Source organism: Thermobia domestica, chromosome 18 (assembly GCF_964235325.1).
Source record: "Thermobia domestica chromosome 18, izTheDome1.hap1.1, whole genome shotgun sequence".
Classification (NCBI taxonomy): domain Eukaryota; kingdom Metazoa; phylum Arthropoda; class Insecta; order Zygentoma; family Lepismatidae; genus Thermobia; species Thermobia domestica.
Genome location: NC_137471.1, coordinates 50,774,030 through 50,799,170, shown reverse-complemented (window position 1 = coordinate 50,799,170; position 25,141 = coordinate 50,774,030). Strand labels below are relative to the sequence as shown.

The following is a 25,141-nucleotide window of genomic DNA, read 5'->3' as shown; positions in this document are numbered from 1 at the left end:
TACGCTAGCAAATACGGTAGTTAAATACTTAACACATTTCTGATGACTTGAAGTAACTGAAATAGCTCGATAGTTTCAAAATATTACACAGAATGGACATGCAAACAGTAATATCCTTACTGAAAAATAATCTGTTTCTTACAACTAAAACAAAATTTAAAGTCTTCATTTATTGAAATGAATATATGATATATCAAGTATATCTTTTTCACACGTTACGAAAACGTTACTGTTATTACATTAAAATATGATCTTATGAAATATTTGTTTACAAAATTAGTAATCAACTTATTAAATATTAGCAACAAGCTTCCAAAAATAGAGTTTTAATTCATTCCACATTAAGAATCTTTACAAAAGTCAAGAACGCTCCACTGATTATCTATTCCAAGTTTCCAGAGTATACTTGGTAGCTTGCATTTCCTTCATCACGCTACTATATTCCTGAAGAATACGACTGAATCCTTCATTGAAGACCAACTCATACTCTTTCAACTGATGTTTACATTTTAAGAGTTCAGACTGAACAGATTCATAAGAGCTAGTCAGTTCATTGACCAACAAACGCAGCGCTTCTGCACCATCTTTAGAGTAAGTTTCATTTCGAATCTTCAAATCTATTTTCCTGTAAAGATACAAAAGATTTTTCTCTTTTGAAAAAATAAGCATATTTAACACAACTTATTTTATAAATTATGAACACACCACAAAACAAGAATATGCTGCATAATGTGGTTCATTGTTTCCAAGGAACGTCTGCACTATGCAAAACACGTTCTTCGAGGTATATTTAGTGGCCTCGAGTCGTGAGGTCGCAAACACTCTTGGCTTTGTTGCAAGCGGTCCCGGGTTCGATTCCTGTGGGAGCACTCGGTCGAAAAGGTGTAAGAGGTTTTTCAGGCCAGCCAACCTAGTGAGTTTTCCTTGGGGTGGTACCGAGATGGTACCTAACTTACATGTTTTAGGCCGCTTGGTTGGCTTGTGCCGCTTATTAAGTACAAAAGATATTACTAAAAGGAAAATACTATACAGTGTAACGTTTCGATACTGTGGCAGTATTTTCATCAGACAAAACAGATATGTCTAAACAAAAAATAGTATATAGTGTAACGTTTCGATACTATAGCAGTGCCGTATTTTCATCAGGCACAAGAAGAGATATTGCTAAACAAAAAATAGTATACAGTGTAACGTTTCGATACTATAGCTGTATATTTATTAGGTATAAGAAGAGGTATTACTAAAAAGAAAATAGTAAACAATGTAACGTTTTGATACTAAAGCAGTGTTTTCATCAGGCGCAAAAAGAAAATACTGCAAAACAAAAGTAGTATACAGTGTAAAGTTTCGATACTATATCAGTATCTTTATCAGGCACAAGATGAAATATTGCTCAAAAAATAGTTTACAATGTAAAATTTCGATACAATAGCAGCATCTACATCAGGCACAATAAGGGATAATGCTCAAAAAAATTGTCGATAGTGTCAGGTTTCGATATTATAACACATCTTCCTCAGGCATAAGAAAAGCTATTGCTAAGCAAAAAAAAAGTATACAGGTAATGTTTCGATACTACAGCAGTATATTCATCAGGCATAAGAAAAGAGATTTGCTAAACAAAAAAAAGGTATACAGTGAAAACTAACGATACTATAGCAACAATTTCATCAGGCACAAGAAGAAATTATTGCTAAACAAAAAATTGTCTACAGTGTAAACTTTAGATATTATAACAACATTTTCATCAGGCAGAAGAAAATATTGATAAACAAAAAATAATATACAGTGTAAATTTTCGAACTATAGCAGCATTTGCATCAGGTACAAGAAGAAATGCTGCTTAAAAAATGATATACAATGTAAAGTTTCAATAGTATGGCACTATCTTTATCACACAAAGAGGGATATTGGTAAACAAACAAACAAACAAACAAAATAGTAGTATAAGGTTTCAATACTACAGGAGTATTTTCATCAGGCGCCAGAAGTTACTGCTAAACCAAACATTGTAGATAGTATAACGTTTTGATTCTGTAGCAGTATCTGTATCAGACATACGAGATATTTCTCAGCAGAACAATAGTATCCAGTGTGACGTTTCAATATGACAACAGTACCTTCATCAAACATAGAAATATTTCTAAAACTATATGAAGTATAATCTATCTAATATATAAAAATGAAACTGATCTTGTGTAAGATTAAATAATGGGGGAAAAAATTGCTGAACCACTTGATTTGAAGTTATCACCTACCTCGAACTGGCTTTTTATCATGTTACCTTGATTAGAATGCTTATCCTAAATGGGGGAACGAAAAATTCAGCATTTCACGTCCCTGTCAAGTTAGGAACATGAAACTCGGTATATAAACTCCTTACTAAAAATAAGCAGACAGGCGTCCAAGTATTTTTGGAAATTGTTTTAAGGAAGATACATTTTATATTATTTTTATCGCCATACTGAAAATAACTTTGTAAACGGGTAAACGACTGAATACTTTCAAACGAACTTGGAACATAGTTAGTACCTACCTCGAGCTAATTCAAGCGCTTATCCTAAAGGCAGTACAGGAGATCAAAATTTCTGCCAAAAATTGAGGACCTCACGAGCCCCTCAAGTCAGGCTGATGAAACTCGGTAGGCCTAAATAAATTCCTCATTAAAAGCAAACGGACACTAGTCTCCATTGTTTCCAAAATTCTGGTTTTAAGGTGAAGAAGAAAAGAAAATTTCTGAAATCGTTTTCCCCATATTGAAATCGACGTTGTCTGTTATTGCGGCTGACCCAATTGAAATGAATTTTGGTATATTCTTACTACCTAGCTCAAGCTGGAATTTATCGTGTCACTTGGATTAAAGGATATCCTAATCTTAAACAGTATCTTAAGGGGAGTAGGAATTCAAAATTTATCCGAAGAATAGAATAATTGATAACTAACTCTATGCCCTATGAAACCCAGAGGTTCAATGTTGGGTTCACAAAAGCTTTCCACTGACTTCCATCCTTAACCAAATGGGTTCAGTTTTTACTTTGTATTCCTATTTCTGCGAGATCCATCTTAATATTTTCCTCCCATCTGCGCCTAGGTCTTCCTAATGGTAGTTTTCAATTGGACTTCCAGTTAAGACTTTGAAAGCGTTCCTACTTTCTTTCAACCTGGCTACATGACCTGCCCACCTGAGCCTTCTAGATTTGATTACCCTAACAATTCTGTAAGCGACATAAATTATGTATTTCCTCGTTATGAAGTTTCCGCCATCCCCACTTCCGTTCCTCTTGGGTCCGAATATTCGTCTCAGGATCTTGTTTTCAAACACTTTCAATGTTAGATTTGGATACCTGAAGTTCGAGCAACCTTGACATTAACTTCAGCTTCTCAAGTTCAAATTCGCGATCCCGCAGATCTCTTAGTCTGAGATAGCCCTAAATCCTATTCTAGCATCATTTATGCGCTCAGAATGAATTTGCATAGTAATTTATTCAAAATGTAGCGAACCCGAGTATGAATACATATCCTAGATATAATTAGCATATGGCCAATTAGAAATGGAAGTCAAATTTAAGTTTTTACAAATTTGACAATTCCTAACCTCCACAATATCCGATACGAAGTATCGTCTAGAAATTTAGTTGAACAAGTTTATAATTTTTATGAAACAATTTTCGCTTGAAGGAGTTGTTTCTGATATGTCTGTTTAATTCTTAAAAGCAAAGCTTAATTTGAAAGAAGTCTTTCGATAGGAACTGTTATTGTGGTAGTGATAACACTGTAATTTAGAATTTGTTACATTACGTGCAAGTATTTTAATAATACATACTGACTAAACCTGCGCTCTCTACACAGCGCATCATTCACATATAAGCATGAATATCCTTGTCATTCCTCACAACATCTGTACATGTCCCTTTACAGATAGAAGTGACGGACGTCTTGATAAAAATCGGTAAGGGGTATCAAAAAGGAGAGATTTTTTTTTCGATTATTTTTTCAATATCTTGCACAGTTTCCAAGATTTGAGCCACCTTCCGGTTGGAATTTCTAATTCATGTATGATAGTGTTTCTGTCTTCTTGCATGCAGCATCTAATAAGCAAATACATTACATACACAATTAATTATAATGTCAGTGATATATGGTGTTCATTGGGCAAAACGCTCCGAACAATGAAGATTGATCTTAGGCTAGAGAAATGGTTATCCTTCGTTTTTCATTATCATTTGGCCATGAAACAAACGCCGAAGAGATATATTAACCCCGCATACAAATGTGTGGTGTTGGAATATATAAGTCGTAGAATATGATGCTTTACTTTTTAAAATTTCAATACTTCCAGTGTACTCCTAAAAAATGCAATAAATAAATAACGACCACGTTTCTTAAATATTCGATAGAAACTGAAACAATCTACACAAAATTTGCAATCGATCAGAGCGACGCCATCTTTCTAGAGCTTGTAGTTTCCGAGATATCATTGTCAAAAAAAATGGCCACAAACATATAAACTTTTCTTGACCACGAACATATAAACCTAGCAAGTTAATATATAGATTATTTTAGAAATTTTTGCTTCTTTATGCTATAATAATACCTAATGAGTATGTATTTATAAAGGTTGTACATAGGCCTTCGTAGATCTTAAATCCTAATAAATGATTTTTTGTCTATGTAAATAGGCATTTATTTAGGTTTACATAAAAAAGTCATTCTCGACAAAACTACGCACGAGGATTTAGAGCGACTTGTATCACTTTGTTCGGTTCAATGAAATTTATCGTTTGGTATCTCCAAGGGCGCCGATCCGGGGGGGCATACCCCCTCCCCAAAGCTTATGTGGGCCTCCTTGTTGTATTTGTGAATATATAATATTTGACATAATTTGAATGCAATTTGTCTTAAAATCTTCATATATATGTCGTCTGCATCTGAATGGGGCCCCTCAAATTTACAGAGAAATCGGCGCCCTTGGGCATTTTTTTTTTTTTTTTTTTTTTAATTAAATGCCAATAAATATTGAAGAATTTAAGTTACAACTAGTTCCATAGCTAGAATAGAAAGTATTTTGGGAAAAGAAAAAAATACGTGTTTTTACCTAGCTTTCAGAAGTAATTGCTCTGTCTTCGATGCTATCCAAACTGCCATTGTTTTGTTTATTTCTCCCATTACATCAATTCGGATTCGTACTAATTCTTCAAGTAGCATATTCCGCTCTGCAATCTTCATTTGGTAATCTTTTAAAGCCGTGTTATTTTTCCTCTCCAGATCAAACACCTTTACTTTATCTGTGCTGGCATCTCCTATAGAGGATATTTGACCTATAATAAAGAAAACGATTAGAAAAATCCATAAAATATTTCACACTTTCCTCCAATTATGTAATGAATCTAATCATAATGTGTAGTATGCCTGAACAACTCCCAACGGTAATTTCCGTACAATACAAAAGTGTCAGGAAAGTAAAAATACAACAAATATTCATTGTAGTATAAATTTGTAAGGCATAAGTCGGCACTACTGACAGTAGCCTTGATCCTTACTCTTTCAAGCAGCAGAATTCGTTCGACAGCGCTCCGCTGTGTTTTGTGCGAGTCACACTGCAAATGCTTGCTGCAATACAGAATCCTGCCAAATGCAAAGTTCGCACTATGCTACGGTTTCTTACGCAAAAGATGAACGTCCAGTTACTCGTAACATTAATCCATCAAATGTGGCTGTTTACGGGACTAAGAACTACAGCGTGTGACAAGAAAACGTGTCATACTTTCCATACTGTCATGAAGCCATGATCGCAAATTGTGTGCACACTAAGTGCTCAAGATGTTAACGAAATAAAAAGACCTTGGACCCCTTCTCAATCTATATCATGTCCTGTTTCTTTTATATGTTTGTATATAGCATTATTCTCTCTTTTAAGTCTCACATCATCCCTATGTTGTTTTACTCTTTCTTTAACTTGTTCCTCTGTTTCTCCAATATATATCATATTACAATTTTTACATGACAAGAGAAAGAAAAGAAGATTGACTACAAATGGTATAGCAAAGAATGTGCGGCAAGAATATACTGCCATAAAAGAAGTGATGTAGATACAAAAAGAACTTTATAAGAAACATGGGGAGGAGAATAGAAGAAATAGATAGTGAAGAAGAGGGAAAGAAAGAAGAGGGATAGAGAAGATTCACAATCTACTAGAAAAGAATGGGTACAACAAAAAGAAGAAAAACAATAGAAGAGAAGAAAAGAGGAAAGAAAATGACATGGGATAGAAAGCATTGGAGAAAAGACAGAAATACTAAAGAACTTATTAAGAAAAGGAGGTGTGAACACATACAAAAAAGGAGGAAGTAGAATCCTAGAAGTGATTAAGAAAAGGAGGAATAAGAAGAAGAACATAAAAGACGACGACGAAGGACTAGTGTATGAAGTGAGATGTAAGAAATGCAATTTTATATACATTGGAGAAACAGGGAAAAAGAAAGAATAAAACAATGTAAGGATGATGTAAGACTTAAAAGAGAGAACACGATATATAAATACGTGAAAGAAACAGGACACGATATAGATTCGGAAAGGGTCCAAGGTCTAGAAAAAGAGAATACAACAATAATAGGTGCCTTCCATTTCAATTCAGGCAGAGCATGTATTATCACCATCTCAGATATTGTTGAAACTTTTTTTATAGCAACTAGACATGTTTTTAAGAGACCCATATTTTTTTGTTTTGTCGAAAAAAATTTTCCCGCCAAGTAATGGGCCATCAAAGACGGGGAGTACAATTTATCAATTGTAGAAGACATGGAAAACAGTCAACTTCGGAGCCTCACCATTCGGCTATGGAGACAGGTAGAGTTATAATTCTTGTTGTAGTACGTACATAGGGATATAAATAAACTATATTTTATTATAGTTTGGTTTGCGCATGCATATCTTTTTGTACATAAATTAACAAATGAACGTCAAGTTATCTGAAAAGTTGAAGTTTGCGAATTTTTTTCGAGCACTTCCGGTTCGAATTTTAAAATTCTGTTTTCACGGTTGGTAAGACCTAGTTCCCCGCTTTCCGAAAAAAAAAAAAAAATTGTATCGCTTCTGTGTGCAACCGTTTTGTCGCAAAAAATTCGAGAAATTGTACAATTTTCCAAAATCGCCACTTTTGGGCGTCATTTTCTCGAAAACACCATCTTTTAAAATTCTGAAATTTTGTCAGATGGTTCAACTTTACATGAATAATAAATACACCAAATATCATTCTCGACAAATGCTTCATGAATTAACTGCAGCCTTTTAAAGTTAGCGAAATTTCGTTAACTTTGATGTCACAGTTAGCAACACTGGGAACAATAAAAGTGCAATGATTTGATGATGTTTGTGGTTCACATTCATTAAATGAAGAATAAAAGGTTTTCTTGACTGGTTTTTTATTATTTTGATCAAAAAGACTCTCTGAAATAGTAAAATGAGCCTCCCTCTACTCCTCCGTTTTCTTAAACCGAAGTATAATCGGGTGGAAATTACGATTACGAAATACACAAATTTTAAGTTTACTTGAAATGGCCATCCAATAAATTCTGATGATCTACAAAAAGCCTGAACTATTCCCTCAGTGATGATTTGGAATGTTCCAGACAAAGTCTCAATTAAGTGCGATGTCATTACAGTGTTCGGAAAAGGACAAAATGTTTAAAAAATCGAAACGTTTTCTTACGCGTTCCAAAGAAATTTACTGACTTTTTAAACAGAAGAATCCCAGCATAAGAATGGGTCACTCGGAATTTTATAGTATTTGACTAAAGTGGGTCAGTCCGCCATCTGCGATGGAAGTGTGTGTGTGTGTGTTGTGTAAATTTTATGTTAGCTGCTACTGCGTTGCTACAAATCAAAGGTGCAACCTGTATTGAACCTGTCATGAGTGACCTATTTCCTTTATTAGTATAATCCGTAGAAAATGACAGCTGTCTTCTTCAAGAATGTGGTGAATGTCCTGGAGAGGAAGGAATAAGTGTGGAGTCTTTAATTATTGATCGTGATGAAAATGAAAATGTTATATATGAAGGGTAAGGGAAAAAAAGAAGGAATGTCACAAAATTACATTTTTGAGAAAACGGCATTTTAATATTGAAAATCACGTACAAAGAATAGGGTTATTAAATCTTTCGTCCCTTTTTACATGGATATTTCTACATCTACGCGTGCATGGCATATACAATCAAATAGTACCAACAGATAGGACAAAGCACCCTGTAAAGCACATGCATGGACATTCCTTGTTTTTTCCCCTTACCCTTCATATGCCATATGGGAAAACAATGATCTCGTTAAAAAAAACTGTGTCACTTTCTGTTTTCGTATCGTACATTCCTGGTTTAACTGTAAGAATTGTAATTCATGACTACATCAAGAAAATCCACAGAGAATTAATTGCTACCGAAAAGCACCGTATAAAATTTCAAGATACAAATTCTATTTTACTTCATGTGGACTTGTTGAAAACTGGACTGTTATTCTGCAAAGTGAAATTCAGAGTTATCACAGGAATATGAAACAACTGACAGTTTTGTTGTAATAAACGACGATAAAACACACGATTCGGCTCATGTACTCATAGCCATAGACAAGATTCTAAAAATACTCGAAGAAAAGCGAAAATATATTTTATAGAAAAAGGTTTGAATACGTGAAAATAAGTGTGTACAATTTCCCAAACGGTGTCAGTAATTTCTGATGGTGCTGCATCCCACTTTAAAAACCGCTTTCAGATGTTCAAGATGCAGACAGGTCCGATAAAGCACTGGTTTTGCAGTGAAACCGGTCATGCAAGGGTCTCTGCGACGGTATTGAAAGGGGGGGGGGGGGGAGAGAATGTGGCAACTCGGCATAACCTTAGGCAAAAACAGATACACACTATTAAAACCGCAGAAGAAAAAAAAGTGAAATGAAATCTTTTTAAGTTTTACGTCCCACGAATACGCCGGTTAGGCTAAATGAGACGGTGATTATGAGAAATGAATGAAATGGTGAAATGCAGAAAGTGGGAGGAAACGGGATAACCCCAGTCCACCACAAAGCCCACACGGCGCGAGCTGGGATCGATCCAGGGACCCCAAGCACCGTAGGTGAACGCTCTACCACTGAGCCACCGCGCCCCCACTAAAATGGCAGAAGAATTCGTGAGTATAGTGCAAATACAAACTCCGGGTATTACTCTCGTTTTGTTGCCTGGAACTGAATTCGACGACGAAGTCATCTTTGGCTTTCGGAAAATGGCGAAGTTTTTATGGCAGTAACGGGTCACCATGAACTAACTTCATGCTTCCTCCAAAATCGAACTTCTACAATTCAAAGTGTAGAGTTAAGAAATTTGCAAAAAGGAACTTTTGTTACATAAATATATGTATGGTAACCAGTGGGGCGTAGCAGAAATATTATGAATAAATCATGAATTACGTGAAGTTGAAGTGCTGTTTATGCTTCCGCATGGACCTTCAGCAAGGTACAGGTTTCCAGAAGAGCACGAGCATAAGAGAAGTGAAAATAAGTGTTTCGTGACTATCGACAATGTGCTACGCAGGGGAGGATCCAGGACGGACTTCTGGGGGGAAGGTTGTAATACTGCTACTTAGAGCTAATTTTAAGAGCTCCAAACTCTGGGATGGGTTTTATTTATATATAAAATAAGAAAGTTTCTTCTTCTGGGAGGGAGATCCACTCCTGCATGAGTTGTGAGTGAACCAACACCTATTGGAGCACCTCCACGGTTACATACTATTAGCGAAGAAGACACCAACCAAGCAAATGATTGGTCCATGAAAAAAAAAAAATCAGTGAAATTTTTGTTTCGTATTCGTAAGTTCCACCTCAGATTATTTCGGTTTAAGAAAACGAGGGGGTAGGGGGAGGCTCATTTTACTATTTCAGAGAGTCTTTTTGATCAAAATAATAAAAAACCAGTCAAGAAAACCTTTTATTCTTCATTTAATGAATGTGAACCACAAACATCATCAAATCATTGCACTTTTATTGTTCCCAGTGTTGCTAACTGTGACATCAAAGTTAACGAAATTTCGCTAACTTTAAAAGGCTGCAGTTAATTCATGAAGCATTGGTCGAGAATGGTATTTGGTGTATTTATTATTCATGTAAAGTTGAACCATCTGACAAAATTTCAGAATTTTAAAAGATGGTGTTTTCGAGAAAATGACGCCCAAAAATGGCGATTTTGGAAAATTGTACAATTTCTCGAATTTTTTGCGACAAAACGGTTGCACACAGAAGCGATACAAAATTTTTTTCGGAAAGCGGGGAACTAGGTCTTACCAACCGTGAAAACAGAATTTTAAAATTCGAACCGGAAGTGCTCGAAAAAAATTCGCAAACTTCGACTTTTCAGATAAATTGCCGTTCATTTGTTAATTTATGTACAAAAAGATATGCATGCGCAAACTAAACTATAATAAAATATAGTTTATTTATATCCCTATGTACGTACCACAACAAGAATTATAACTCTACCTGTCTCCATAGCCGAATGGTGAGGCTCCGAAGTTGACTGTTTTCCATGTCTTCTACAATTGATAAATTGTACTCCCCGTCTTTGATGGCCCATTACTTGGCGGGAAAATTTTTTTCGACAAAACAAAAAAATATGGGTCTCTTAAAAACATGTCTAGTTGCTATAAAAAAAGTTTCAACAATATCTGAGATGGTGATGGTACAATTCTATTTTTTTTTTTTTTTTGCCTAAGTTGAAATGGAAGGCACCAATAAAAAAAAAATGGAAAGAAGCGCGAAGGACTAAGAGAGAAAGAAGTAAAAGATTAATGACCTGGATAAATGGACTTTAAACACATAAATTATGGGATAGATTGTTAAAAACAATGGAAGGACATGAAAAATTATTAAGAGAAGCAATAAAAATAAAATTATATGATAGAACATTGAATTGAGAGGAAACTTCAAAATTAACTGATATTTAGAATAATTTATTAAAATAATAATAATAATAATAATAATAATAATAATAATAATAATAATAATAATAATAATAATAATATTAAAAAGTAGTTGTAGAGTTGTAGTAAAAATTTAAAATGAAACAGTAAATTATAACAATACTTGATTGTTACATATTAAAAATTTAAAATTATATAATTCAAACAATGAAATTATACCATATTAATTTAATGTTACGAAGATATATCTGCTAGTTAATGTCTGATGAAGATAACGTGAAGTTATTGAAACTGTTACGACTTATTTTAATTTTAATAAATAAATATATTATCTGGTCAGAAAACCATTAATTATTTAATAGTTGCAGAGTGAAGATGGATGAAGTTACATATTATATTGTAGAATTTCGATTAATTATGTTTTGTGACGGACTACCAAAATGTATAAAATAAATTAAAGTATATTAATAATTAAGTAGTCGTTAGAAAGTGACAATTAATTCCTCTCTTTTCGGACTGGTGTGTGTGTGTGTATGTGTAAAGGGCTGCAAATCTTTAAACAGATATGATGATAATCTGCTGCAAATAATTAATATATCACATATGCATACAGAAGAGAATTTCATGCTCATTTGTTTAAAGGCTGTTCTTTACAAACGATTATCAAAATGTTAAAGATTAGTATGTTCCTATATTACTAGAAAAGTATTCATGACTGTTTATCTTAATTATTTCGAGTTAGATTTTAATGCCCAAACATCCGATGTTCATTGATCATAATAATAATACTTATGTAGGTTCCGCCATGAGTTAGGATTTATCAGTACATTCACTTCCGGTTGCATCTCTTATCAAATCAGCATCATCAATTTATGCGAGCAATTGTTTAAGACCTCTTAATATCTATGCAACACTTAGGTTATATTCAGTGGCGTATACTGGTTTGATGGCTTGGGCTACCACCAACCTTTATAACACCTGTACATTAATAATAATAATAATAATAATAATAATAATAATAATAATAATAATAATAATAATAATAATAATAATAATAATTGAAATATGTTGATTGGAAGCAAACAGCAATACAGACACAGGTGCCCCTTAGAAAGAAAAAAAAATGTTTTTACAAGCAGATGGGGCATGCAAATAGAATAACAGCATACAACTGATTATACAAAAATAAATGAAATTGATAAAATATTAGTTTTAAAAAATAACAAAAACACGCAGTATCTGTTACAAACTGGAAAATGCAAAAACAGCAATAGTGAAAAAGAAAAAAAAAAACATAATTAACATGCATATAAGAAAAGGTATACCATATAGGATAAGTACACAATGTAAAATTCAAAACAAGATTATTATTAACCATATAGCTATAATAGTTTACAAAATATTAAAGGAGAAAAAAATGTTCACGAAGACACTATGTAACTGTTGATACAGTATGAAAATAAATATTTCTAAGTTAAACACTCCAGGTAAAATACACTGATTCGTAAGGCTAGTAACAATGACGAAAAGAATAAGTAAAAAAAATTCATGAGCAAGTTTTTTTTTTTTAAAAAAAAAAATGCAGTATACATAGTAAAGAAGGAATTAAGCATAGAAGAAAAGAAAAGATGATAGGAAAATGAAGACGAGAGAACAATAAAAAAACCTAACAAAGCATAAAAGAATCTATAAAATGGCACCTTACAAACTTTACAAAATGACCTCCAGAAATATTATTATTATTATTATTATTATTATTATTATTATTATTATTATTATTATTATTATTATTGGAATCTAGTTTCTACGTTATTATACAGTCTTCAAAAAGAAAAAGACTTACAACACACTTTCTTTTTATCAAGTAGATAAATATGATTTCCTCTTCATTAGAAAGACATATTATCTTAATAGTTAGTACAGGAAAACTATTGTACAATTGTATCTTCATTTCCTGCACAGAGTATCCCTACATTTTGCTTTGGATTAGTTGTAATTGTAACCCTACTCACACCCAGAAATTTTTGTTAGGAGGGGTCCAAGCTTTAAGGGGGCAAATACTACAAAAGCCACTACTCCTATGTAGTATTGAAAGGATATTTATTATTCTGCACTTGAAAAGACGATAAGTAATTATAAAATAACTCCACGTACATTTTCAGAGAAAAAGTTATAGAACTCGATTGTTTTTATAAGAAAAAATGAAATGAAAATTATCAGTATTTCGTTTCACGGTTATGCCGGCTAGGCTACAGGAGACATGAGAAATGAATGAAATGGTGGAATGAAGAAAATGGGAGAACCCCTAGAAAACCCACGCACACGGTGTTTGTCCACTATAAAGTTCACTTGGTGTGAGCGGGGATCGAACCAGGTACCTCTTGTACCAGAAGTGAACGCTCTACTACGGAGCCTCCGCGGTTCCTTATAAGAGAAAAAGTACAGATAAAGTGTAAGATCAAATTTTCATGCTACATCAATCATTACTATATTAAACAAATATAGTTTTATTGAGAAAGTGTACAAATATATGCTGAGTTAGGAGGGTGTTGCGGACTCGTTGGATTCCCCGTGGGTGCGCCACTCTGTTCGTGTCATACAGAACGCTGAAATAGGAGATTAGCAACAAAGGAGTCTCAGTCTGTAAGAGCCTTCGCAACATAATGCAAATAATGAAACAAGTAATTATAACTACGCCGACTACCGTAAAATACTGTAAAATACAAAATTTGCATTGCGTTGATGACGCAAACCGCTACGGAACGAGGCTCAAGATGTCCGAGATAATTCCCAGACTCCCAAAATGCGCTGTCATTCTTGTATAACTTCCCTTTACCTTCGCTCATGCCCAAGAAACCGATTACTCTAGTGGCAACTGATGTTAGGCTAGTTTTAGACGGAAGCATTTATCGTAGCATTTCTCGTAGCAAAAATCGTATCATCGATATCCTACTGTGTAAAGTAGCAAATACTGTAGCATTTCCCATACCATGGCATATCCTATGGCATTTCTTGTCGATAGAACCTGCTCTATTTTGTAGCATTTTCCCCAGCATTTCTGCTCCGATTGCAGCGCCGTGGTGTGTTAAAAGGAAACGAAATATTTTGTGTCAAATATCCATGCTCTTTGTTTTGTGTGGGAAATTGAATCGTAGTAAAGAAAAATGAGTTGGAGTAAGGATACTATTATTATGTTGATTAAAAAATATGAGGAACATCCTTGTTTGTACAAAGTTAAAAAGCGTGCAGTTTCACTTTACGGATCCACACAGAAATTCATTTAAAAAACCTTTTCGTTTCATTTATTGCACCTTCAGCAATCATTTCTGCGGTGCGCTCTTGCATTCTCCGGTGCAGGTTCACTTTAACAGTACGCAACGTGTAGTTTTACTATACGGATCCATAGTATAAGTAGTAGTAGTAGTAGTAGGAGGAGTAAGTAGCAGTAGTAGTAGTAGAAGGAGGAGGAGGAGTAAATAGTAGTACGTGTATTAGTAGTAGTAGTAGAAGTAAGTAGTAGCAGTAATAGTAATAGAAGTAAGTAGTAGTAGTAGGAGGAGTAAGTAGTAGTAAGAGTAGAAGTAGGAGTACTTAGTAACAGTAGCAGTAGGTATAGTAATAGTAAGAGTAATAGTAGTAGTAGTAGTAGTAGTAGGAATAGGAGTAAGAACGGGTAGTAGTAGTAGTAGTAGTTGGAATAGGAGTAGGAGTAGTAGTGGTAGTGGTAGTGGTAGTAGTAGTAGTAGTGGGAACGGGTTAAAGCCCCGAAGGGGTTGGTTGGGTTCTGTTCTCGATACAAAATGGGGAAATTACAGACTTGCCAAAATTTTATGGCAGCTTATTGAAGATTACGTGCATTTCAGGTTCGACTTTAATTCCTATATTTCCACGTAAATACGCATCTCAGATGTAAGTGCACACCATATTTCCATTACTTATACACTACTCTATTAAAATATTAGAAATTTCTTCTGTAAATTTTAAAATCTATGGATCTGTATAGTATAACTGCACCGTTAAAAGTCCTTTGTATCATAATAAGCATATGCAAAAAAAAAAAAAAAGGGCTTTAGAAGAAATAGTGACAGAAATATCTGTTTTTAGTTTTGGAGCCATAATTGCGCTTTTCTCCAGTGATTTGTTTGCTACGTCACGACAAAATGCTTATCAAAATGCTACCGTGTAAAAGCACAGTACACTTTTGATGCCATAGAATATTATACGAGATTTTTGGCAGCACATCTGCTACGAGAAATGCTTTCGTCTAAAACTGACCTTACCTGCTAGCCCGTTCGTACGCTGCGGGTGGAGGTGGAGGGAAGGAGAATGCGCTCATAACTACATGATTCTTCTTGCAGTTGAGTAAGTAGAGGAGGTTTCCTGCTGCACTGCCAGATTGAAAATCTTAAGAAAGCGAGACAGAGTGCGTGAAAAAAAAGCTAGTGGATGTTTCTAAATAGGCCACATATATTTCGCAGAAACTTTTTAACATAGAAAGAAGATACTAAAGTATGAAGTTATCAATATAAATTAGTTTATATTATATTAACTTTATTTTGTAATATTTTAGGGCTACAGCCGGTAGCCCACAAAATACGCCACTCGTTATATTACGGATGAATAAAATCAATTTTTATATTTGAAAAATGGTTTGCAGAGAAACCTAAAACAGACATTTCCGTTTTCTACAAAAAAAAAAAAAAAAAAAAAAAAAAAAAAAAAAAAAAAAAGTTTTCCACAAAAACCGGCTTTGGTTTCATTCAAAAACAGTTCGGTTTTTCACTGAAACTGTTTTTCGTTTTCTCCAAAGCCATACCTGTTCTTGTAACACTTATTTCCAAATAAGTCAACAAAGAAAGAAAAAGCTTTGGATAATAAACAAGATCGGTTTTAAAACCGAACAGGTTTAAAGGAAAAACAAAACAGTTTTTTGATAGAAATCCGAAACAGGTTAGATAGAAAACCGTACACACACACACACACACACAAAAAAAAAAAAAAAAAAAAAGTTTCCTCTTTTCAAGTTTGAACCGGTTTTTACGCCAACCATTAGATTATATCCGCAACGACTAAAAGTTTCAGTAAACCCACTACTACTTACCTGGAGTTTCAATATTATTCATTTTCATTATCAACAATATTCGAGCCTTCATGACTTTTTCAACAGTTCTTCGTAGTTCTTCTCGGTCTGTTTTGGACAGCGTCCAACTGTCGTTAGGCTTAACCTCTGCTTCTGTGATTCCCAACGATAATGGCGTCCTTGATAGCCCATCTTGTGATTGATGGAGAGAATGTATAACGTGTGCATAAACAATGGCACGCTTCAGTTTCTGACTTATCTGGTAATAAATAAAAGGCATAAATGAAGTAAGATGGGTTATTGAAGTAGGTAGGGAGCTAAATAAATATTTAAATAATAATAATAAAACTATATACATCTCCAATGTTTACATCACGTTTAACTAACCTTATCGCTTAAGAAAGCTAAAGGTTTATTGCGAATCTGAACTTTAAAACCAGTGATAAGAGAATTAAACATGAAATTACATGTTGTTATGTTTCCATGAAAGCATTTTTAAATCTTTATAAATAAATTAACACTGCTACAAAAAAAAAAAAAAAAAAAAAAAAAATCATTATTCATCCTAACATATTAATGAGATATTAGTATCAATTAGGTTCATGAAATGTTACAAGACAGTATATAAGAGAAGAACATATTTTAGCTATTTTCAGGACTAAGTAAAGTTGAGAGACCAGTGTCTACAGCATTTAGTTATATACAAAATGGAGGTTCTGAGACCAGTTAGCAGAAAAATAGGAAACCACTTCTCTACCTCAATGAAGATGTAGTCAGTAGAATCAGTAGAACGCTAAAATCTGAAGGTTAAGCGTTAACCACGGGAATGATACTCAACAATCAAATGTAGAGAGTGCATAGGAGAACGTGACTAGACAAACATGGAGCAGGATAAGGTTGACGGAAAAGTCCAAAGTATGCATGCTACAGAAAGGAAGAATTCAATTATGCCAAAAGAAAAGGCAATTATTTACACATAAAAAAAAATACTAACATTGACAAACTAGTCTACGGGTTCTGTGCTTAAATATATATATATAAAAGATGGCGAAGCCAAGAAACAATAAATATAAAAAGAAAACCAAATAAACAAACACAAAATTTTAATTCAAACTACACACTTAAAAACTAACTTAAGAAATGTAAAGGAGAGAAAGAAAACTATGGATACCTAGTGATTGGGGACATCTCCACCACTCCTTTAGTTAAAACTAAAGAGAGAGAAGCAAGGGAAATTGCGGCTCCTGGGATTTAAAGAAAATATTTCACAACGTGAATTGACAAATCTCTTTAGTTATATCGTGCTGTAGATGCTGGTCTCCTGAGGTAATCATAGAAATCAGACTTAAACATTCTAAAGGAGTCTTGGCTGCATGAGCATTGTCAAAAATTCATACTATATGAAAGCTAACAAACAATTTTTTGTCATTTGGCGAGCAACACTTCGCGAGTTCTGGTCGTGATATGATTCCAATAGGTTAACTTATATTTTACTGGGTGAAAATGGGGAGACATTTCACAGAAAGAAGAAACAATACCCAATACATTCATTACATTCCATACCTTATTAAACTTGATGTCCTGTTCGAGGTAGTCCTCTTTATTTTGTGTCAAACGCAGGACTTCCTGAAGGAGAATATGCTTACGAAGATACCTCCTGTGCTTCTCTTTTATCTCTTTGGCTGCCTTTTCAAGCTTTTCTGCTGTCTCTGCAGAAACATTATGGTCACGAACGTTCCTTAGCACAAGTTCAGGGAAATATGCGTTCCTCATATTGATATATTGTGTCATCCAACCTATAAATATAAGGAAAATACAAATAGATTGTACGCAATTAGAGCAAATACACGTTTATACCTAATTGTCTACAGCAGCGTTTCTCTAACCAATTTTTTTCCAAGTAAGAACCACTTGTATTAGAATGTTCTTCGGACCACTCTACTCTTATCCGCTTCGAAAACCGATTTATTATTTTATCTTTTGAGTATAGGGTTAATACCTATCAGAATACTTAGTTTTTCCTTTTTATTTTGCTTTTTAACAGTTTTATATAAAATATCTTAAATTTTATATTGCTGTTAATAGAATAAATTATACGAGGGTAAATCAAAAATTATCCGCATCTGTGACATAACTCTTCTTACATTGTTAGCACTGACCTTTGTCCTCATTTATTTTTATTGTTATGCTGTTGTGGTCATGCTATGAAAGTTTAATCCTAATTCCTCCATTTGTTTTCCTTTTGGTGCAGGTAGATCATGGCTGTTCCAGTAGAAGTTTGCACCAAAGAGGAACAACGAGCAGTGATCCGGTTTTTGTAGTCGGAAGATGTATCGGGCCGGAATTTATCAAAGACCTTCTGCGCAAGTCAATAGTCACTCGTCTGTCTAACAGAACCATGTCACGTACATGCTCAATGTTGTTGTCATTTGTACCCGTAGACGGTCGTCCGGCTTCTTCCTCGTGCGTAACACTTGTGCGACCATTTTTGAATCCATTCGTAGACACTCCGTTGCGGCAAGACATTGTTCCCGTATTGTGTCGAAAGTCTTTGATGGATTGCGGCTCCTGATACCTTCCGACCATAAAATCGGATCACTGCTGGTTGTTTCTCTTTGGTGCAAACTTCCAATGGAGCGGCCATGATCTATCTGCAACAAAAGGAAGACAAATGGAGAAATTACGATCAAACTTTCATAGCATGGCTACAACAGCATAATACCGCAAACAAGGAAGTCATTATGAACAAAGTAAGAAGAGTTATGTCAGAATTGCGGATAATTTTTGACATACCCTCATATATAAATATATTTTTCTTTTTTTAATATTTAAAATGGTGGACAAATACTATGTGCGTTGGCTTTCTCGAGGTTCTCCCTTTCTCCCACTTTTTTATTCCAAAATTTTGTTCATTATCATCATCATCGCCGTCTCCCTTAGCCTCGAAGCATAAACATGCGAGGTTCAATTAAAAAAAAAAAAGTCTACAAAAGATTGAAAGGCTAGGGGATCATTCCACGTCAAACCATCCGGTAATTTTTTCTAACCCATCATCTCAGATTTTCCTGAAACTTCTGTCACTTGATGGTAGTACAAGGGTCATAACCTGTGTGACCTTAGACCAAATAGGTTTGGAGTTAGAGGCAATCAAAGTTTGGGAAAATAGCACATGTACACAGCTTCCGAAATTCTGCTTTTGAGATTCACAAGATATCCAACTTCTGTATTTGTTAAAAAAAAAAAAAACTAATGTTGTAAGTTACATTTTTTATGGAGCGAAAACAATGCATCACTAAACAAGAATTATCACGAGATATACAGGTATTTTGATGGTAACTTTTGTCTTTAGCTAAACATAAAGCTCTGCTCTACCAGGGTTGGCTGGTTTTTTTCAAAAAAAAAAAAAAAAAAAGTTTAAACCAAAAAAAAAATAATCGAAAAATGCTTTAAATCGTGTGAACTTAATGGTGACGTTTCCACATATCAAACCATTCGCATTACGTTTATCTACTTTTCACCTTTTAATCAAGCGGTCCCGTGTTCAATTCTCGGTCGAAGCACAACCCATCTTTCAAGTATAAACCAAGTAGCGATTCGAGATGTACCTTTAAGCGAAAGTCTTCTCCGTGATAGCCTTGGTATTTAATAAGGATGTTAAGCCTAAACATACGAAATGAAAACAAATTATATATTTCAACTTGAATGAATGCCTGTTGTTTTATAAAGAAGCCAAGCATGCCTCTTATTGATAGAAATTGGCAAAATTTATCAACTGCCTACGTAGCTTCCAACATCAACTTGGATTTGACTTTGTTTTAATTTTATTGAATGATATCTACATACCAAATTTGTAATTGAATACCTCAGTTTTAGCGTGGTGATTATGATATGTTGACATTAAAATTTTACATACAAATACATTTAAAGTAATAACAGGATTTTCCCAATGGCTAAGGCGGGAATTTCCCGATTTATATATAATTCTACTTGTGTAACAGTTTATCTTTTTGTCCTTTTGAAATGACTCTTGACAATTATATTAACAAGTAGGCCTATGTAAAGATCAATACAACGTATTTTTATCAGGAGTCCTTCGTGAGTGAGTCGGCAATCGCATTTGTGACCAATTAGTCCCGGTTTCGCGTCTAAATGGACAATTTCTCTTGGATGTAAGTCGAGAAGCGGTTTGTATTCCGCTTTAAGCTTATGTGACCCCTTCCAGCATAACCTTGTTGTTGCATAGTAACACCAAGGCGAAACAAACTAATTTCTGTCCATATCTAATATAAATACATATAGTAAATTATTTAAACCAAAAAAAAAAAAAAAACTGTTTTTTTGGTTTTTCCAGTAAAAACCATGGTTTTTGCTAACCCTGTGCTCTAAAGAGTTACGAAAGAAAAACAGTGGGGTTTTGAGTACATGCTGGTATTATTAATAAATGTTATAAATTTATGAATTGTTAAACTACAAATTACAATATATATGCTTGAACTCTGGTGTGGGGGTGAAGTATCCCAAATATTGCACCCAAACCAGGACAGAAGGGTTTCAAGTACACAAATGCAACATAATCAGACACTTCTCATAAACAAATAAATGCAAGGAGTATCTGAACTCATCCACTTGTTTATTTTGAAAAACAAGTTTTACATATTCAACGCAAATTAATATAGCTGTTAAACTAGACAGATATGTGAGGTGCTCAGCAATATATGGACATATACGCAATGTGGTGCACAGTTTTCTCACCTTAGGGGTGTATCTGCATTAACTCAGACATCCTACAACCAGGGCCGGATCTCCATGTTTTGCGCCCATGGGCCCCAGCGAAATTGCCGCCCTAAGCACACCAATCGCATCGCTCTCGAAAACTTTCATTTCCCTGGATCCACTTCTTAAAATATTACTTTTACGTTTGCTACTAAATTATAATTATTAATATTACTAGTTATTATTGTTCTTATTTCGTATTACTCATTTTATGCAATATATTTCAATCCTTTATCTGGCCAGCATTTGGAGTAGATTCATTAAAATTTACCTGGCTTCTGCCTAACCTATTCAACATGTGATGTAAAAGACGGCAAAATATGAAACAATTTTAAATCTTTAAAAGAGTTATAATATTGCACCCAAAAATTTACAAAATGAAGTTTATGAAATTATTGTTTTTCAAAACTGTTAACGTCTTGCTTTGACATTGGCAAAATCATTAATGGAGTCATCAAATCAAGTTTAAGAGTTAAGTCATTTTCGAGGGGCTAAAACAGCTAGATGAACTAGTCTCTTCTGAGAAAGAGTAGATTTCAAATATTTGTCAAAGATATATATTTCAGATATCAAATATACCAAAGACTTTTAGTATAAATATCTACGCCCTAAGATATCTCTTTCAGTTAGTGTCTGATGAAGACAACGTTAAGTTGTCGAAATCGTTACACTGTAATTTAGTTTTTAATAAACAAGTGTATATACTCAGAAGTGTTTATTATTTCTATACCAACGATACTTCTGATTTCAATAAATGCCTCTCACGGGGTTTGTATGAGCCCCCTCCCCCCCAAGTACGGAATTTCGATGTATTTTATGAATAATAAACATTATTAAAACGAAACAATATTTAGATTCTTCCTTTGATTGCTATTGCATAACAATAATAATAAACTATAAAAAATCACAAAAGAAGCATTCATAAACTTTATATATATATATATATATATATATATATATATATAAATATATATATATATATATATAAATTTGCTTTTGTAGTATAATATCTCTAAGTAATGAATGGAGAATTTAGGTCTGAATATAATACAAATAATATACGGGAGTGAAACGTGATAACCCACAAATGAGTGTTCATCAAGATTTTACGAACATTTTTCGTTTTTTGATTTAAACCAGATGGTTCTTTTTTTTAAAAAAAAAAAAAAAAAAAAAAAACAGCTGGTTTAAACCAAAGTGAAGTATATATATTTCAACCTGTGTTGATGAAATATATTTTCAGTAATTTTATCGTTTTCTAAATATTTTTTTTTAAATTGCCGCCCCTCAAAATTTGCCTAAATCCGACCCTACCTACAACACCTACTATTTTAGATCTTTAGGAAATTTGGTACTTGTTTGAAAGTTTGGTGCTTTATTTCTGTCCCCTAGTGAAACATGCTAAATCCTTCCGAAAGAATATGAAAAACATTTCAGAATGTTTTAAAATGCTTTGGAACAGTTTCAAATAACTCGTAAAAATAAAATAATATGATGCAGCTTGGTTGCACCAACAATGTATTAATAAAAAGCTCAGAAAACTCAGGTGTATCCTACCCGAAGAAATATTTGTTTTATTCAAGCTTGGTCCACTTGTACAAACCCTATTGGCCACTCCTTATAAATATACAGGCACTATAACGATACTTAAGTTATTAAGTTAATAATAATGTGCTAGACATTCATTCCTCTTATCAATTTTACGTTTTCGCTTCCTTGTCCGTCCTGAGAATATGCAAAGGTTTGTTGACCGAAATATATTGACGTGTTTGTTATGTTTTATCTTACAAAGAAAATATGGATAAGTATTCAATTATTTCGGTTCTTACTTTTGCTGTTCTCAACACCAGTGTGAAACATTTTAGCTTGAATGAAATATAAAATTTTCCTTTGAAGGAAAAACTATAAAACAACGACTCGGCTTTCTTGATTCGATACATTCTTTTTATTATTATTATTTTACGTTCCACGATAGGTTATTTAGGATAAAGGAGACAGATGATTTGTGAAAATCAATGATTACCAAATAAACATTAGAATGTGTGAGGAAAACCCAAGGGCGCAGTGCTGTCCATCCCAGACAAGCGTGGCCGGGGATCGAATCAGAGACCTCTCGTCCCAGATTTGAGAGCTTCATCTCGGACCCCTTCCCCCTACAGTCGATACATGTGACAGAACGATCAAAGAATATGAAGCAAAGCGCGGGATCGGAAGCACAAGTGCCCTATCGAGGATCACATACGGGATCATGGGATCCTCCAGTGTCCACATAGATGTAGGGGAAAAAAAAAAAGTACATCAAAATTTTTGTAAGAGTTTGAGTTACTCCCATATGCAAAAGCATATGACAGTAACGAACACAAATGAATCAGTTGACGGCTTAAAATAGTACTGCGTTAAAGTAAGAAGTGAAATTTAAAATAATAATAATAATAATAATAAATAATACAAAAATAAGAAACTAGTAGTGAAAAGGCGCGTAACAATGAGGAAAGGAAAGTGGTGTGGAAGATAAGCTAGTGCGTAGATCAAAATAATTGTTAAAAATTATAATCCTTTCACTAATTTCCTTGTTATTGCCCTCCAAGATTTGCGCTAGGTGGCATTATATTACTCCGCTTAGTAGAGAGAAAGTTTAACAGGTCCACTAGAAGCAATTGTTAAACAATTACAATTCTTTCACTATTTCCATATAAATACGTCAGGACATATGCCACAAAAACTACAGTGTAAAAAATACAAACCACCCTATGCAAGATGTTCACAATAAAAAGCACGAAAGCTATCTAACTGAGCCAGGGCAAAGCGAAGCTAGTGGACTCGCGTAGCAGCGACGGTGCGTATACGCGTACACAAAGGTAGTGAAATCATATGGGTTTTCGCAGTAATACGAGTTTGCATAGCACCTACAATACTTACACACCACTAATATTGCGCTTGTAAACATATAGTACAGCTTTCATACATTATACACAAGTACTACGCCAGTGGAAAATACTATATAATACAGTCATTTTTCATATTCACTTACTTATTTCAACCATAGTAAAGCACTTGTAATGATGATGTACCAGTAATCCTACACTTGTAAGCATAAAATACAACTATATTACTAAGTATATAATTCTGCTACCAGCAGAAATGGTTCCTTATAAACATGTCCTTCCCTCCAGAACGTTTTACCTGTAAATTTTGCAAAATGTGGTGTCCCTAAACTTGACCATTACCTTAGTAATATGTAGTTTACGTGCATACCCACCATCGCTAACGTACCTAATCCTTACAGATGAACCCTCCCGCTAGCTTACGGGCCCCTGCTGCGCACCTGCCCTTTGTCAGACACCATTCGTGCTTTTTAGTAGTAACCTAGTACTGTACAATTAAGTTGGTTTGTATTTCATACTCAACAGCTTGTGTATAGCCCGCTCCCCCCAGTTCTTTGTCACCGGAACTGGAAGAGTCACTACTACTGCTACTGCTACTACTACTACTACTACTATTACTCCTAATACTACTGATACTTATATCGAGAACAGAACCCAACCAACCCCTGCGGGGCTTCTAACCCGTTCCTACTACTATTGCTACTAACCACCACTACCACTACTACTATTGCTACTTACTACTACTACTGCTACTATTACTACTACTACCGCTACTACTACTACTACTACTCATACTAAAAGAGCTTCCTCACCTCAAGATTTACATCTTAAATCTTTATAACATGCGATTCCGATTCATTATGAACTAGTATGAATTGTTAGAATCACTATGATTCGTTAAAAATAACTGGGGGGAGCGGGCTATACTCAATCCTACTCAACCCTCCTAAAGTTAATTTTCACTCATTAACTCCTCCAATAAGAAACATTATTTAAGCCAATAAGAATGTATTTCCTGCTACAAGTTCATATTTCAAGAATATAAATATAACCCTATAAAATGAGATAGCACGAAAATATGCAGCTATCTGTGCTAGGTAATCACTGGAAACTAGCTATGCGTTATTATTGCATAGCAATTAACTACACTCTAATGTTTCTGTGTACACAGATGTCTTTCTTGTCTTCTGCCTAAATGAACAAGTTCGTTATCATTTCTTTCTGAATTAACAGTTTTACCTATAACTTAAAAGAATGACCTCGTATTTCGAATTTGCATTCTTCCTTCGTCACTTACAAATGTTATTATTTCTTGTAACCCTTCTATTCCATTTCGCCTTCAATTCAGCTCTACAATTAAAAACACAAAGTATTCAAATGTTATCTCGCTTTTAAAAACAAATGAACCGCTACGTTTCAAAGTTGCCAGCGCTAGATTAAAAAAAAAAAAA

The 25,141-nt window shown here is 34.1% G+C and overlaps 1 protein-coding gene across 3 annotated transcripts; it reads right to left on the bottom strand.

Annotated features, from left to right (window-relative positions):
- Nucleotides 1-221: 221 nt before the first annotated feature.
- Nucleotides 222-25,141, bottom strand: LOC145675812 (uncharacterized). 3 transcript variants are annotated; one of them, XM_081746528.1, is made up of 5 exons: nt 24,950-25,063; nt 17,596-17,828; nt 16,054-16,291; nt 5,096-5,318; nt 222-625 (listed from the first exon to the last, which is right to left on the bottom strand). In XM_081746528.1, exons 2-5 carry the CDS (start codon nt 17,821-17,823, stop codon nt 379-381), a joined length of 936 nt encoding a protein of 311 aa, XP_081602654.1. In that variant the 5' UTR covers nt 17,824-17,828; nt 24,950-25,063; the 3' UTR covers nt 222-378. The 3 variants fall into 3 exon arrangements, with proteins under 3 accessions (XP_081602654.1, XP_081602653.1, XP_081602652.1); XM_081746527.1 differs by having other exon boundaries at nt 223-625; nt 24,930-25,085; XM_081746526.1 differs by having other exon boundaries at nt 225-625; nt 24,988-25,141.

Coding starts and splice junctions, on each gene's coding strand:
- LOC145675812 (XM_081746526.1), bottom strand. CDS start 17,823: ATGACACAATATATCAATATGAGGAACGCATATTTCCCTGAACTTGTG. Junction 5,319..16,053: donor GAATAATATTGAAACTCCAG/GTAAGTAGTAGT, acceptor TCTTTATTATAG/GTCAAATATCCTCTATAGGA. Junction 626..5,095: donor CAATTACTTCTGAAAGCTAG/GTAAAAACACGT, acceptor GTATCTTTACAG/GAAAATAGATTTGAAGATTC.